Consider the following 14,234-nt stretch of genomic DNA (forward strand, 5'->3'; position numbering starts at 1 on the left):
ATGTACCGTAATAGCTTGCATCAAATAGGATGTAAGGTATAAACCCATGATACGGAAGCAGAAGAACTGCTACCTTTTATAATAATAGGTAGTCAGCTGTCTATACTTACCTGTTATTACCCTACAACGTGCACGAGGGTTCTTTGACACCTGGCAAGCTCGCCAGTCTAGTTATTCCAGTGTGCAGAGACAATGTCAACTATACATATACGCTAACCGGAAGAAGAAGAAATAAAGGAGAAAAAAATAAGCTGTTATGAAACCATTCACCCCTATGGATTAGATTACTTCAAGTGTTACACACATGTGAATAGTCCAAAAGAAGGATATTATTGTGAAACGTTTCGAGTAGGTCGATAATATGGATCAGCTTTAGATTTGCAAGATGAAAATACGTACCTATTTGAAGAAAATTCATGTAAAACAGCACGAACATACCTACGCGTATTTTGAGTAAATCGAAAATTATAGCCTCGAAAGGTCATACTGGTGTTACCGATATGGCTCCGAAATATTCAAATTTTACCGGTAGTGCGGTATAGTTGCGGAGTCATCCGTAGCCGGTACTGGCGCCGCTGGCATCGAGGAAAGAACACGTTTTGAAAAGAAAATGTGCGCTTTGCTTGGCCGAATGTCAGAGACAGTTCGGCGCGTAGTCTCGAGAGGGACGGGTGTGATTTGTTTCCAGCTTAGCTCCGGAAATAAGCACGCGCTCGCTCACAACTGATAACTAATTTACCTACCGTTAAAATTTGAAGGACGAAAATCTTGGCGTGTTTATCGCGGGAATCGTTGTGTGGCAAGTGTACTTGTTTTGCATTTTCGTTTTTGTAAAACGTATCATGTTCGTTTCGACGTGAGGGATAACGGCGAGTCAGCTCTGATGCAGTGTCGACTGCATCTAGGAGCCGGTGAGAGAAATAAGGGTGTGCGTTGATTGTTTATCTTGGTGCGCGAGCATCAAAAACTAATTTAACGTCACCCTGCAGATCGAACCATCAGCCGGTTGTACAACTTTGTCGATTGAATCGCGGACGAAGACATCACAAACATGTCTCAGGAACAGGAAAACGGAGGCGTAACAGCGCCGACGACGAGGGTCGAGTTCGCCCTCGGCGAGGAGGTGTCCAACGGTTTGTTCAAAAGCAGCTACGCCCGGTCTTTCATCAGCTGCGGCAGCAAGTCGCTCCTCGTTGCCAATGACAACAATACCATTGGTTCGGACTTTGCTGGGAACAATTATTACTCGCTCGGTCAGGGGAACATGGGGTTTGTCGGTGGCGAGATGACTCCTTTTGCCCGAAGCTTGATACCCGATGTACAGATGAGCGACGAGGTGAGTCCACAATTACTTATACCTTTTTTTAGAGAGAAGCCAAGTATTTTTTTATATTCAATTGTTTCTTGAAAATTCGCAAAGCGTTTTCAAGTTCACTTTTACTGTGAATCGGATGTACGTGTACGTTATCTCTCTCCGCGTGTCTGTTATACTCATATATTTCGAATTGTATCCGTTGTACATACTTAGTACCCGATTGACGCTGGTGAATTTTTATAATCATTATTTAATCCACCACGTAGCACAAAATGTTTTTTTTTTTTTTTTCACTTTTTTTGAAATTGGCAATCTGTCATACTTGAGTACTCGAGCCAGCATGTAAGATAAATTGCGTAAAAATAATCGGCGCGCTAATATCAATTAGGGCGCTCATTAAGACGGCTTTCCGTACGCTTGTTTACATTAGAGAGTCCAGGTACTCGGCATTCGAGGTTGAGGCTGCTAAAAAAATCATGATCTTGCGAAATTTTCAACTTTTTCCCACATCGAAGAAAAAAAAAAAAAAAAAGGAAAATATCGTAAATCCGTCAAAATTTAAAGATCCTCTCGCACCTGCAGCTGCGTATCGAGAACAGGGTTGGGGAAATACAGTCCCACCAGCGGGTCTCCCTTCCAAAAGAAAATTGTACGAAAACAAACACAAGAGCATTTTTTTCTCACGCACGACGTCATCGTGCCGAGAAAAGAGAAAGAGAGAGAGAAAACGAAAGTCCTGTGGCGAGAGAGATATCCTGTAGACTGCACGGAGTCTTTTGTAACATCGTCACAGAGCTGTGACCGCATATAGTACCTGTATACACGTACAGTATCGGTATGGTATATACGCTGTGCAAGGATCTAGAATAATGCAGCGGCAGGAGCAGGTATACATACGAGAAAAAAAAAAAAAGAAAGTTTTCACGAAGGAAACGAGCCAAGACCAATAACGCTCTCCTCGTCAGCTGTTCCGTCTACGCATTGTGTTTATACATTTAAAACTCAAACACGCACGTATACCATTACGTGTATTATTCATAGTTTTAAAATACCTGCTTGTCCATCACGTACACCCGGAAAATTTGTTTTCCCCTGCGTATTATAATTTTTCTCTCTACGTTTTCGCCGAATACGTGCACGTGTTTTACAAGGACAGCTCACACGAAACCTCTTCACGCCCCTTTATATACTGTAGACCATCACAGATTGAATCGTTTAAAATCAAGTTGTAAATTTATGCGTCTCAAATATGAGCGAAAAAGAATAAAAAAATTTTTCCCATATTTTAAATCTCTATGTGTATCATCAAACCTAACAACCACGATACATATAAAGTTGAACCTATTTTGTATAAATATAATACTTGACAGAGTCTTTTGTCGCAAAAAGAAACGTCCCGGTTCACCACACACGCGCAACATAATCGTTCAACAGCGGAAAAACTAGCGCAAATCAAAAGCAATTATAAAAATAAAAAAAAAAAACGCGAGAGCTCAATTCGTCGAAATTGGGGCGCTCGTATCTCTTCCTCCATATTTTTAAAGATTTTATTGTGGTACACTATAAATGTGAAAAGTGTACACGTACAACACGAAGCCGTCACGTGAGCGGTTAAAAATAGTGAGGCGCGTCGTCACGCCGGCGAATCGTTTGACCCGAGAAAACCCATGCTAACTCTACTACATATTATACCCTTCCCTCTTTTTATATTCTCTTTTTTGTCTTACGAAATCGCGGAAACTTTTATTTATTTTTTTTTTCAAACAATGGTTTTTTTTTTCTTCCCGACCGCGAGGAGGTGTGCGCGTATACAAATGATACGATGATTTTTCAGGCATCAAAGATAATCACCTCCGCCTTTGAATCGCACCAGATGTTATCTCGCTCCTTTTTTTTTTTTTTTAATGGAAATATAAACATACAAGTAATGGAATGGTATTCCTTCATTTTTACCGAGTACGTATATAATATATACTCGATTCACCAACAGTTGCAAGGAGCTGATAAAGGGCGCTAGGCAAACAAATGCAAATCCGAGCGAGCGCGCGTGATTGAAATATTCATTTCGCCACTCACTTACGACGTCACCGGCACTTCCGATAACGCGGCTGCGTTTGTTTGCCTTTTTCCCTGCGAGAAGAGAACAAAACAAAAAAAGGGGGGGGGAGAAAAAAAAAACAAAGACAACGCCGAAAGGGAAATGACGAGTGCGCGGTGGAGGGAGGCAGAGGGAAAGAAAGAGGACCGCCAAAAGAAAGGATTCACGAGCCGTTTCCGTCGAGGCGTCCGCGTGCGAGGAGAAAACAAAAACAAAAAAGCCCAAGGGAGAGAGACGGCCTGTGCGTGGGAGTGTATTGTATATATATATGGGTGCACCGGCTATACGAGAGACAAGTTGGTGATGGTCCGTCGTCGCGTGCTTTGTGGCCCTAAAATTCTCATCGCCGATAAAAAAAAAAAAAAAAAAAAAAACACCTGCAAACATCCTTTGCGTGCCTGTCCTGCTGCTGCACAATCGCCTTTGTGCGTCCGTGCTTCCCTTCCCGAATCTAATGTACCTACGTGTACATATATAGGCGAACGCATTGCACGAGAGCACGAAGAAACGATAAAACCTTTTTTGGGCGCACACCATAGTACACAAGGACTGTCTATACGTATACTACTTTTGGCTACATACACTCTCTACGTCTACGGAAATTGCAAAGGCCATGGGAATTTTTCCACAGGGTTTCTTTGCAAGTCGATAAATTCTTCCTTCGAAAGTCAGCATGTCGGTACAAAGTATCATAGAGTTTTTACATTGTATGAATCATTGAAAATACCAGTTACAATTATATATACCTTACCTGTTGGTACACATTTGGAAATGATATCGGCTGACGTAACATACAAATAGTAAAACTATTTATGTGAACGTATAATTATAAGATCAACGACTAAATATAAAAACAATGTGTCATTTTCCAATTTAAACTCAATTTTACCTTATACCTGTACGTTTAACGTTCAACCGAGTACTTATCCTGTAAACTTTAGCAACACTTTGATTCGTTCGAGACGAGATGATTTACGAAGAGGCAAATTTCACTTTGCTTCGCTATCCTAGTTATGAAGTATCATCACTAAAGCGCATTTCGCTGCTCAAAAAACACCGACGAGTACAAGTATGCTAAATTTCCTTCGTTGCGAATTTGTATTCCGCTAAACGCGCAAAAATGCCACGCGTTCATGGCGAAGATTATTTTTGCGTTGGCCAACCGAACTAAGGCTGACATAATTTGTGCAGCGCGAGATGTAGGCAACATTATATGCATATTTCACGTATAGAATGAGCTCGTTTTTTGAAATCAACAAACAAGCGTCGAAACGATTTTCGTAAAATCTGCATGTATTTGCATCACCCGATCAAAAGGTAGGGGTGTACACACCCTCGTTTCTCAACCTATAAATCTCTGTGGAAGAGAGAAAAAAAAAAAAAAAAAAAAAAAAAAAGATCTTGTAATCGATTTATTGCACATGCATACCTCGTGTATGTTGTACGCGAGAGCAACAGCACCGGCGAGGGAGAGATTTTCTCATGCAAATCCTCGCGAAAACCCGAGAGCAGTAGTCAATCATTGGAGCCGAGATGAATTTATCTTCCCGCGTTATCCAAGAGCCTGTCTCTTCCAACGCAACAATGCACTCGCGATTTCTTCCTCTCCCAGTAAAGCTATTAGCCTCACTTTGAATGTTGGTGGAATGAAGAAAGAAAAAAATTGCAGAGTCCATATTTTCTCACGACGCGTGAGCTTGATTATTACAAATCGGGCGATTGTCCCGCGAATCGACGCCATCGGTACACCTAAGTAATTTCCGCCAGTTACACGCCTACGCCAAAAATGCCACTTGGAAATTATCACCTCTAGAAAACTTTATTAAACATTTTGCAGCTATTTCATGATAGTTAGGGTTATTTGCAGTTGAAATTACAGTCCATTTTAAGTTTATTCATCTAATCAAAATAATAAATGTCCATCCTTGACCAATTGTCCAAGCATTTTCTCGTTAGCTTTGCCATTGATATTAAAATTTGGTATTTTACCAGAAATTGTGAAAAATGGACACTTTGCGCTTTCAAAAGAGTTGTTGGATAACTCATGATTAATAGGAAATTGTGTTTGCGTCCATACAGCGGTACACCGCCGAAACGCAGCGTTGAAAGGAGCTCGGGTGGTGTACAGTAATTATAAATTTTGTCTCGCCCCGCGTGCCATAATTTACTTCAGAGCGAGTATTAAAATACGCCGCGAAAGCTAATTAATTTCGAGTTTAGTTTCGCACGAAAGAAGTAAAGGACGTAGTAGGTACTTACTATATACTACTGCAACATCGGTATTGAAATCATTATTTTTTAATTCATCACAAACCACATATACTTGTCTCTTACAATCAGGAGGTTTTTTTTTCTTCTTTTTTTAAGTACGAGTTAGCAAAATCCATGGACACAGGGGCCCACTCATCTCATACTTGTACCTCTTCAGGCCAATCGCGCATTCTTCAGAGTCACGGTATCTCGTGAATTTGTCAAAAAAAACACACGAGATCTCGAAAAGAAAAAATGTTTCTCACCATCGAGAGCTCATACCGTTATATTAAACTCGTATTGTACGATAGCAGGCAGCTCATAACAAGCATATAAATCCCAAGAATCGCGTTACTTTCGAGAAACAGCCGTGATAATAACAATAATGAAATACATCCGCGATTACGTGTCAACCGAGCAAAGTACCACGTGATACCGGGGTCCCCGCAGCTAACTAGCCCCACATCCCATATACACCGGAAAAGCCAAGAGAGAGAGAGAGAGTGGTACATCGAGCAAAGGGATATTTTTCGACCCAAGCGAAATCCCTATGTACCGATAACCATTACCGGGAAGGAAAGAGAGAGGGGCCTCTGCCCCCGGATTTAATTTTAATGCAGCATCAGAGATGAGCTTAGCTTTTGGCCCGCGGCGTCGGCCCGGCTATTTTCGTGCCGCGGCGTTGACAACGAGTTATGCCCCCCGCTCCTCCTCTCCCCTATAGAGAGCACTTTTTGCGATGACACCGTACTCTCCGAGTGGATAGTGCGTCCAGTGCGGATATTCCACTGGAGGAGAGTTCACGAGTTTGGTGATGAGGGGGGTGGTGTGGATGCTGCTGGTGCAGTGAACCTTTTATAAGAGCCGGCGCTAAGCCGCTGCGATGCAGTGCTATCCCTTCCCGGTGGTATAGCGCTTGATATCTCCGCGAGAAGTTTATTGTCGACGCACACGCGCGCGTCCGCTCATGTATATCTTGCGCTGAAAATGGGTTTTATGGTGTAAAGTGCTGCTGAAGCTTTTTCTTTTTTTTCTTTCTTTCTTTTTTCCATTCGTATAAGTAAGTACAAGTATATTACTTATACATAGTTCGGAGGCATCTCACCACGTGTGCTCTAGTTTTTGCTCTCTCTCCGTGCTGGGAGATGCTATTTTCGCGTGGTGGGCTATACTGTTGATGGTAATATTGTACGTATTTATAAAGCAACTGGAGTTTATTTATGGTTTTTTTTTTTTTTTTTTTTTATGTGCCTATCATGTAGTACTTCAGTTACAATATACGTGAGAACATTTTAATTGCCACGTTGTGATATGATGTAAGGAACGAGTAATCAATGATTCGTGGGGCACTGCCTCGATGATAAGTACAGTCGCACATGTGTATATCTTGTCGAATAGTTCCTATAAAGGCGTTGGGTGGGTTGGACTATGTTATAAATCTTTAAAATCGATGATTTCGAACAAGCAGCATACGATTGATCAATTTATTGAATTAAACTCACTCCGATTGCCCCCAAAAATAGTCTTAGCTACCTATCACTACTACTGTGTATACAAGGCACTCACAAAATTCAAAACGGCTCGTCGGCAATTTGCGCGAGATTGCGATCTCTTCTGTTCCATCCTCGCTCGACAACCCCAAACTCAAGCATGCATGTATATAAATATATATACACAGACACGTGCGCAAAAATCCGTCCCTCGCCATTACGCAATTAACCCATTAATCAGCAGGTCTCTTTCGTATGGTCTTAAACACCCCTATCGCATCTTCTTGAAGGAAAAAGGACGAGAGTGAGGGGGACTGCAATGCATAACGCAGAGAGATCGTTAACCGATCTATGCTGTACACATCAGCTGTTTCCATACACAGGTATATATAATAATCGTCCGAAGGATGTGCTCTCGCGAAACGGTACCTTCCCTCCTCCCTCCTTTTTTTTTTTCAGTGCCACCTCCGGTGTGTATACTCCTCCTCGAGGGAATCGAGCGGTCTCTCGTTTGCACGATCAATCGGGACGCCCTGCAACTGCGGCTAACGTCCAATCTAACGAACGGACTCTCTCTCTCTCTTTGGCTCGCGTGCTTTTTTTTTTTTTTTTTTTTTTTTTTTTTTTCTAGATGGTCAAAAGTGCACATCAGGCAGCGCCAATTTTAATGCGTTCTCCTCCGGCAGGCAGTCTCTTTTTGCGCGTTTATAGGTCGATCGGTTTCAAAAAAGGAGCTGTGGGGATCTAACCGTTAAAACGCGAGGGGTTATTTCATCCCAATGTACAATCATTTCGAGGGAGGGGATATTGCAGCCGATATACCCATCATCTCGGTCGGGCTTGTCATTCTTGTTTTCTCCACTATGGGTCTAATGTATTTGCTACAACGAAAGGTAATAAGGGCCTCCGGAGGTTGAGCACGATTTTGCAGAAATCCGAAACAAGCACAATAGGCTGGAGGGTTGCAGTGCAACTCGAGTCGAGAAACCCCTCTGCGCTACGTAGGATATATATATTATATACACCTAATATGCGATGGACGTAAATTTGTAACAGAGATTACAGAAAATACGGAAGGACAGGCGTACACCAGAGAAGGAGGTTATGAATCAAATAGAGAGAGATAAAAATAATAGTAAGAATAAGAACAAAAATTGATGTCAGGGAGAGAGAGAGAGAGAGACGGCGAACAGTTTCCAGAGGGAAGACCCACGAGTTCCCGCTGTACGTATATACTTAATATACTCGGTACTTATATGGATATATGCCGACTACTGCCGGTGCAACTGTGCGTCCAGGGGCGGCATTCTTTCGAGTCGGCCTTTTCCACGATGATTATCGCGGCGAGGCGGCGGCCTCCGATATATAAATCGAGGGAGAGCCTCTCTCTCTCTCTCTCTCTCTTGCTCCCTATGTACATATATATTATGTAGTGGTACGTATCTATGTGCAGGCAATGTGTGCACTGTTTCCTTTGATTTTGTTAAACGAGAATTTAAAAAAAAAAAAAAAGAAAAAAAAAAAGAGGACTTGCACACTTGTATATTATACACTCTCTCTCTCTCTCTTTGAAAGGTACAAGGAGATTAAGTAGACCTTTTGCGCTTCTCGACAAGTTATTGTGTATGTATATGTATATGTGTTATGTACACATGAAACGTAAATTACGCGAGCGCGCAAAGTGCTTTTAGATATTACGTGCAATAAAGGAGTGGAAAGGGAAGGAGGGAGGTAAACCACGTATCCTATCACATATCCGTCGTCGCTCCTCTTTTTCGTGCCTGACTCACCTGTTGTCGTATTTCGTTAGGGCTGACGTCACGTAGATACTCTCTTTTGTGTGCGCGATGATTGTGCGATTTTTGCTCTTTTTTTTTTTTTTTTTGTTTTTGTTTCGTTTGTTTATCTTTTTGTGCTTTCCATCGAGGCTCGAGTTAACAACCGGAATGTGCTTGAGAAACGATAAGGTACAGAGCGGCTGGCTGTTTTCCTTTTTTTTTTTTTTAACTGTATGAAAAAAAAAAAAAAAAAAAAAAAAAAAAATGGGCGAGGGAGGTGTAGATAAGCAGAGTCGTACCCGCGTGTACTGTAACGTTTCATTGAGATCGAGTATCGCTTGTATGCGAGCCGCGTTAGCGTTGCTATACCAAACGGCTTACGATTTTAGCAGCAATGTACCTAATGCTTTTTATATTACGTTACAACCTGCATCTTTCAGCAGTGAGCAATCATATTAGCGCTTCCTTCCTGCGATGTAATGGTACACGTCGATTTAATGGTTTTGATGAGGATCACTCGTTGTGAGATACATTATATCTCATTTATATCTCTGACAAGTATATGTCTTAATTGTCGACCGCGCGTATATATACATGGCACAATAGTGTTATAATGTATGACACTTGATAAAAACCTTCATTTCTTTTTTCTTATCTTGTTGTCTCACTTTTATAATAATCGCACACACACGCACGTAAGTAAGTCGCACCCCAAGTGTCAAAGTCACCACGCGCACGCGAACAAAACGAAGGATATACACCTTAGAAATGTAATCAAAACTTCCTCCAATTGAATATAAAAGTAAAAAAGAAAAAGAAAGAATCACCATCGTCAATAATAATAATAATAATGGTATAACAGCAACGGTAGGAGGCGCAGTAAGCCGATCTGTCATTCGCAATGTCTTTGATAGAAGGAGGGTAAGGAAGGAAAAAGAGAAAAAGTATAAGTACATAGGAGGAGCAGGAGAGGCGTTCAGCGAAGCGTCGTCGTCTTCGCTCACGTTCTTTCATCGGGCCCGTAAGTATAGATCCGTCTCGCGCTCCTTTCCGCGGCGTTTTCAATTTCCCGTTCGGCAGCAGCGAACCCATGCCATTACATATATATATATAACACACACGCCCGCGTATACTACATATACTCAGACGTATGGGTACACGCGTGTATACGTAACGTACATCCTCCGGGGCTCTTTTTATCATGCTCGGGCATTTCACCGAGCGCGTAACGGGACCAATGTACATTATACTCCCGATATCCAGCCCTAAATTGTACATACACCCATGGATATGTACCGGATAGCGTCGAAAATAACTTTATGTACAAACAGAGGGAGAGAGAACGCAGTAGTTGTTCGGTCTATCAATTGTGTAAATTTTTTTTTTTTTTTTTTTCATCATCATTTGCTCGTACCGAAGTGGAAACAATTGGCTCCGCGGCGTTGTTGCTGATAGACCATACTCGCCCCACCCTCCACTACCTATCGATGATGTATTTATGTACGACCCCTCATACTGGTTTCTCGGTCATACTTGTATGCATTTTTATCTCGTCCGACTGTGGGCCGAGTTGTAAAAGAAAATTGCTCGGGGAAGAGCGGAGGAGAGGGCGTCTTGATAAATTTTACGTTCATTGGAAACGACGGGGTGCGCATGGGTATACATATATGTACAGGTGTGTACCTCCTTTTATTGTTACATCCTTCCCTCTTATCGTTGATTGTTATTTTTTACTTTTCACTCGGTCGCGCCCTCTCATGTATTATAATTATATAGCTCTATTCGAGCACGCGCGCCGGGATGCGTATCTTTCAAGGTTGCCCGAGAGAGACCAGACCGTATACCTATAACGTATGCAAGCCCTGCTGATAGGTACATCATTTATTTATTATTATTATAATGCACTGGAGAGTTTTTCAAGGGTGACGCCCCTCCTCCTCGCGATGCTTCACTTCTTAGTCTTTCTTCTTTTTTTTTTTTTCTTCAATATCTAGCGTAAAAATATGAAAATGTAGCCCGTAAACGCGAGTGTTATCGCGCAGAGTACAGCCTACATCGGAACAAAAGATGTTATTTATATATACGATATTATTCAAGAGTCCATATCGTGATTAATATTGGAAAAGAAATTAAAATCCTATACCTGCTGCCCTCCATATATCTTATATATATATAAGCGAGAAACAACGTAAATTCCCACACTGTATATAACCAATGCTTATTACAGCCGCCCACAATTTTCAAACTCATCCGAGTTGCAATTTTTTGCTCCTCTCGTTCTTCTTCCTCGACTTGTTGGACTACACATCCAAAAGCTCCTTTTCCTCTCTTTCTCATACCAACGGGCCAGCGCCTCGGGCGTTGTATACCTTTTCCGCCCCGAGCGCGACAGCGTATTAATTTCCAGAAAATTGCAGACCCCCGTACCCTATACACCGTGCTATGTATAGGTGTATATCTATAAGGCAGAGGAAACGCGCGTTGGCTAAAGGGAGTACACGCGGTAATTAAAGCGAGCGTCGTACTTGTCCTCGGCAGAAAGAGGAAGCTCAAATTGTCGCGCTTACGGTACACCCTAAACGTTGCTGCCGTGTCGTTTTAAAAACCCATACCGTGTCGATGTAGAACAACGCCTGGGAGGATGACGTCGATGGTTTTACATACACGTAAATAAGCATACGTAGGTATATACCTCTTAGGAAATAATTATCAATTTGGGCCCTATTTACAACGGGAGATCCTATCTGACGAATGGGGCTCACGAGCTTTTCACTGTGACTAAACATATTAAGTATGTGTGCGGGGAGAGGGTTACACTTTGAGTGCGTATCTAATTTACACATATAAGTAGATGGTAAGTTGAATCTCGCGCTTTTCGTTTTCTTTTTCTCTCTCTCTCTCTCTTAAATAAATACACTCTACTCTCTCTGTTTCTAATTCCTTTTCGGTCTCTTGTACCTCGTCCTCGTATACAGTATACCGTAAGGCGAGGTAATGATACATGATTGCCGTATTACGAGTAATTTGCGTACATATTTTTATTATTACTATTATCGCTACTACGTACAACACATTGGAAACCAAAGAGTTTTTTTGACAGATGTACGTGTGTGTATCTATACACGTGATTTTCACGGCAGCGTAAAAAAAGTTATGTCGACGAGAAACGAATCTGTACTGTAATATGATTTAATTCAACGTGGCATCCAATATATAACGCCGTTTTCTCCACAACCTACCCCCCGAACAAAAAATAATTGAAACGATACCCCCCCACGTCTGACTTCGATCCCGCAATAATGTATATTCTCACGCCAACCGCAATCGAGTATCTTCTCGCTGTTGAATCGCTCTCCTCTCGGGCGCGATGCAAAAAAAAAAAAAAAACGCCCCACCCCTGTTTTTATCTATCCTCCGAGATGTACGTAGAGAGAGATATGGAGGCGTATGTACGAAAACACCTCGGTGGAATAATAATAATAATAATCACTGCAGAGAAGGAGGAGGTTCAACGCATCTACCTTGTTTTTTTTTTTTTTTTTTTTTTTTTACCTCTCTCCCTGTAGTTGCGCCGACAAAGAGCAGCTGAGAGGGAACTCGCAGCCATTCCTAACCCAGTAATGCGCGATGATATTCGCCTCCATATACTTCCTCTAATTGAAAACCCAAGTCCGATGACGTTGGCTCTCTACTGACCTTTTTTTTTTTTTTTTTTTTTTCAACCACACATTCGCCCGTTGTAGTGTGCACGCGGATGTTTTTATCCTTCTTCCTTTCTATATGTACATGCATGTGCAAACAATAAATATATACCTACAAGGATGTTGGGAGGAGCAAACTAGAAAAAGCTCTTCTCTTCCTTTTTTTCACTTTGTCTAAATCACGCAAAATATAAACAAGGAGGAGAAATTATTTTATACACGAGTAAATTGTAGCTACTTTTTTGTTTTTGCATACGAATGGCTCATTCGAGTGGTTCGGCCACGCGGAGATGAAAGCATTTTCATGCAGCAGATGAAGCAATATACCTGTATACCTGTACCACAAATATGTGTATATTGTACGATGCGAGCGATAACCCTCTTTTTGAAAATGTGAAAAAATTCTCAAGCGACACGTCACGGTAAGTATAATACGTATACATGTGTGCGTGGGTACCTATAAAATATGTTAATGAAGACATGCGTACACTGGATGCATAATATAATATGATGTACCGGCAGTGTCCTCCTCTTGTCGAGCGCCAATAGGTCGATTTGAATATCGACAATGATCATCCGGGATGTGCTCTCTGCTGCTGCATAGCTGGTAAAGCGGGTTGTTTTTTGTCCTCCTTTCTTCTTTTTGGCAAGCGTTATTCAACACTTTGTTCCGCGGAAGAATAAAAATTGCGTACAACAATGAAGACTCGTGCGTGTACGGTTCTCCGCCCACAGCAATTGATTTACAGTTGCGGTACTATTCGTTCGTTAGTAAGTGTATTGGTATGTGTGGGCGATTTGCGATAAGATTGCATTAAATTTTTTGTTTTCGCACTTTGAAGGTGAAGCGTCTTTTTTTTTGTGTTGAATGTTTTTCGTGTGTGTATACCTATCACTTGGTGGATTTCAATGAAGCACTGACGCTAATTTAATTTGAATAAACTCGGGGGAGAATAGATCTAGATGTGCCAAAACGATACCGCTAATTGCAAATTCCGAGGGCCAAATCTAATCAGGTATAGGGTACGTGTAGACATAATTAATCGGACGTACCGTTAGACTTTTGCGTGAGATATAAGTACTTACCACGTGCATAAGGAAGGAGCTTCCGAAAAAAATACATGTATAAAAATCAGGGAGTTAAACAAATCTACTTTTTTTTTTTTTTTTTTTTTTTTTTTTCAATTTTACGTAAAACCGTCAGCGAAAAATTTACTTTTTGACGTTTCTTTCTAATTACTGTTGATCACGCAATTCTTTTAGAAGTGTTTATTTTTTACTATACATTTTTGATCAATTATTTTACGTATACTTACTTTAAAAAAAAATTTAGTGGTTTCGTCGAAATACCCGATAAGCGACAATGAATAGTAAGAAAAATGAATAGCAAAATTTTATACAGCGCGACACTATCGTACATTTATATTGAGCTCGAATGTATAGGCACAGCCAATTTTTGATTAAAAAGTAATCCGTAATGATAAAACTGTAAAAAAAGTTATAGGTGTACTTACGTATATGCAGGATAAAGCTCTATGTGTGTATACAACGAAGGTAAGGTACAGAGATACCCAACATTACCATGTACCAAGAAAAAAACAT

At 41.2% G+C, this 14,234-nt stretch overlaps 1 protein-coding gene across 2 annotated transcripts in view; it reads left to right on the forward strand.

Annotated features, from left to right (window-relative positions):
• Positions 1-661: 661 nt before the first annotated feature.
• The window catches only part of LOC106647146 (uncharacterized), a 57,927-nt gene continuing 44,354 nt past the window's right edge, over positions 662-14,234 (forward strand). The window contains exons 1-2 of one of the 2 annotated variants that reach the window (XM_014363415.2): positions 662-911; positions 990-1,336. In XM_014363415.2, the coding sequence (XP_014218901.2) occupies positions 1,052-1,336 (285 nt within the window). In that variant the 5' untranslated portion in view covers positions 662-911; positions 990-1,051. Of the gene's footprint in view, positions 1,337-14,234 lie in introns of both variants that reach the window. The other variant, XM_089598555.1, reaches the window with a different exon arrangement.

This window comes from Copidosoma floridanum, unplaced genomic scaffold (assembly GCF_036245765.1).
Source record: "Copidosoma floridanum isolate Cflo_tuat_1 unplaced genomic scaffold, Cflo_Japanese_pri ptg000006l, whole genome shotgun sequence".
NCBI lineage: Eukaryota > Metazoa > Arthropoda > Insecta > Hymenoptera > Encyrtidae > Copidosoma > Copidosoma floridanum.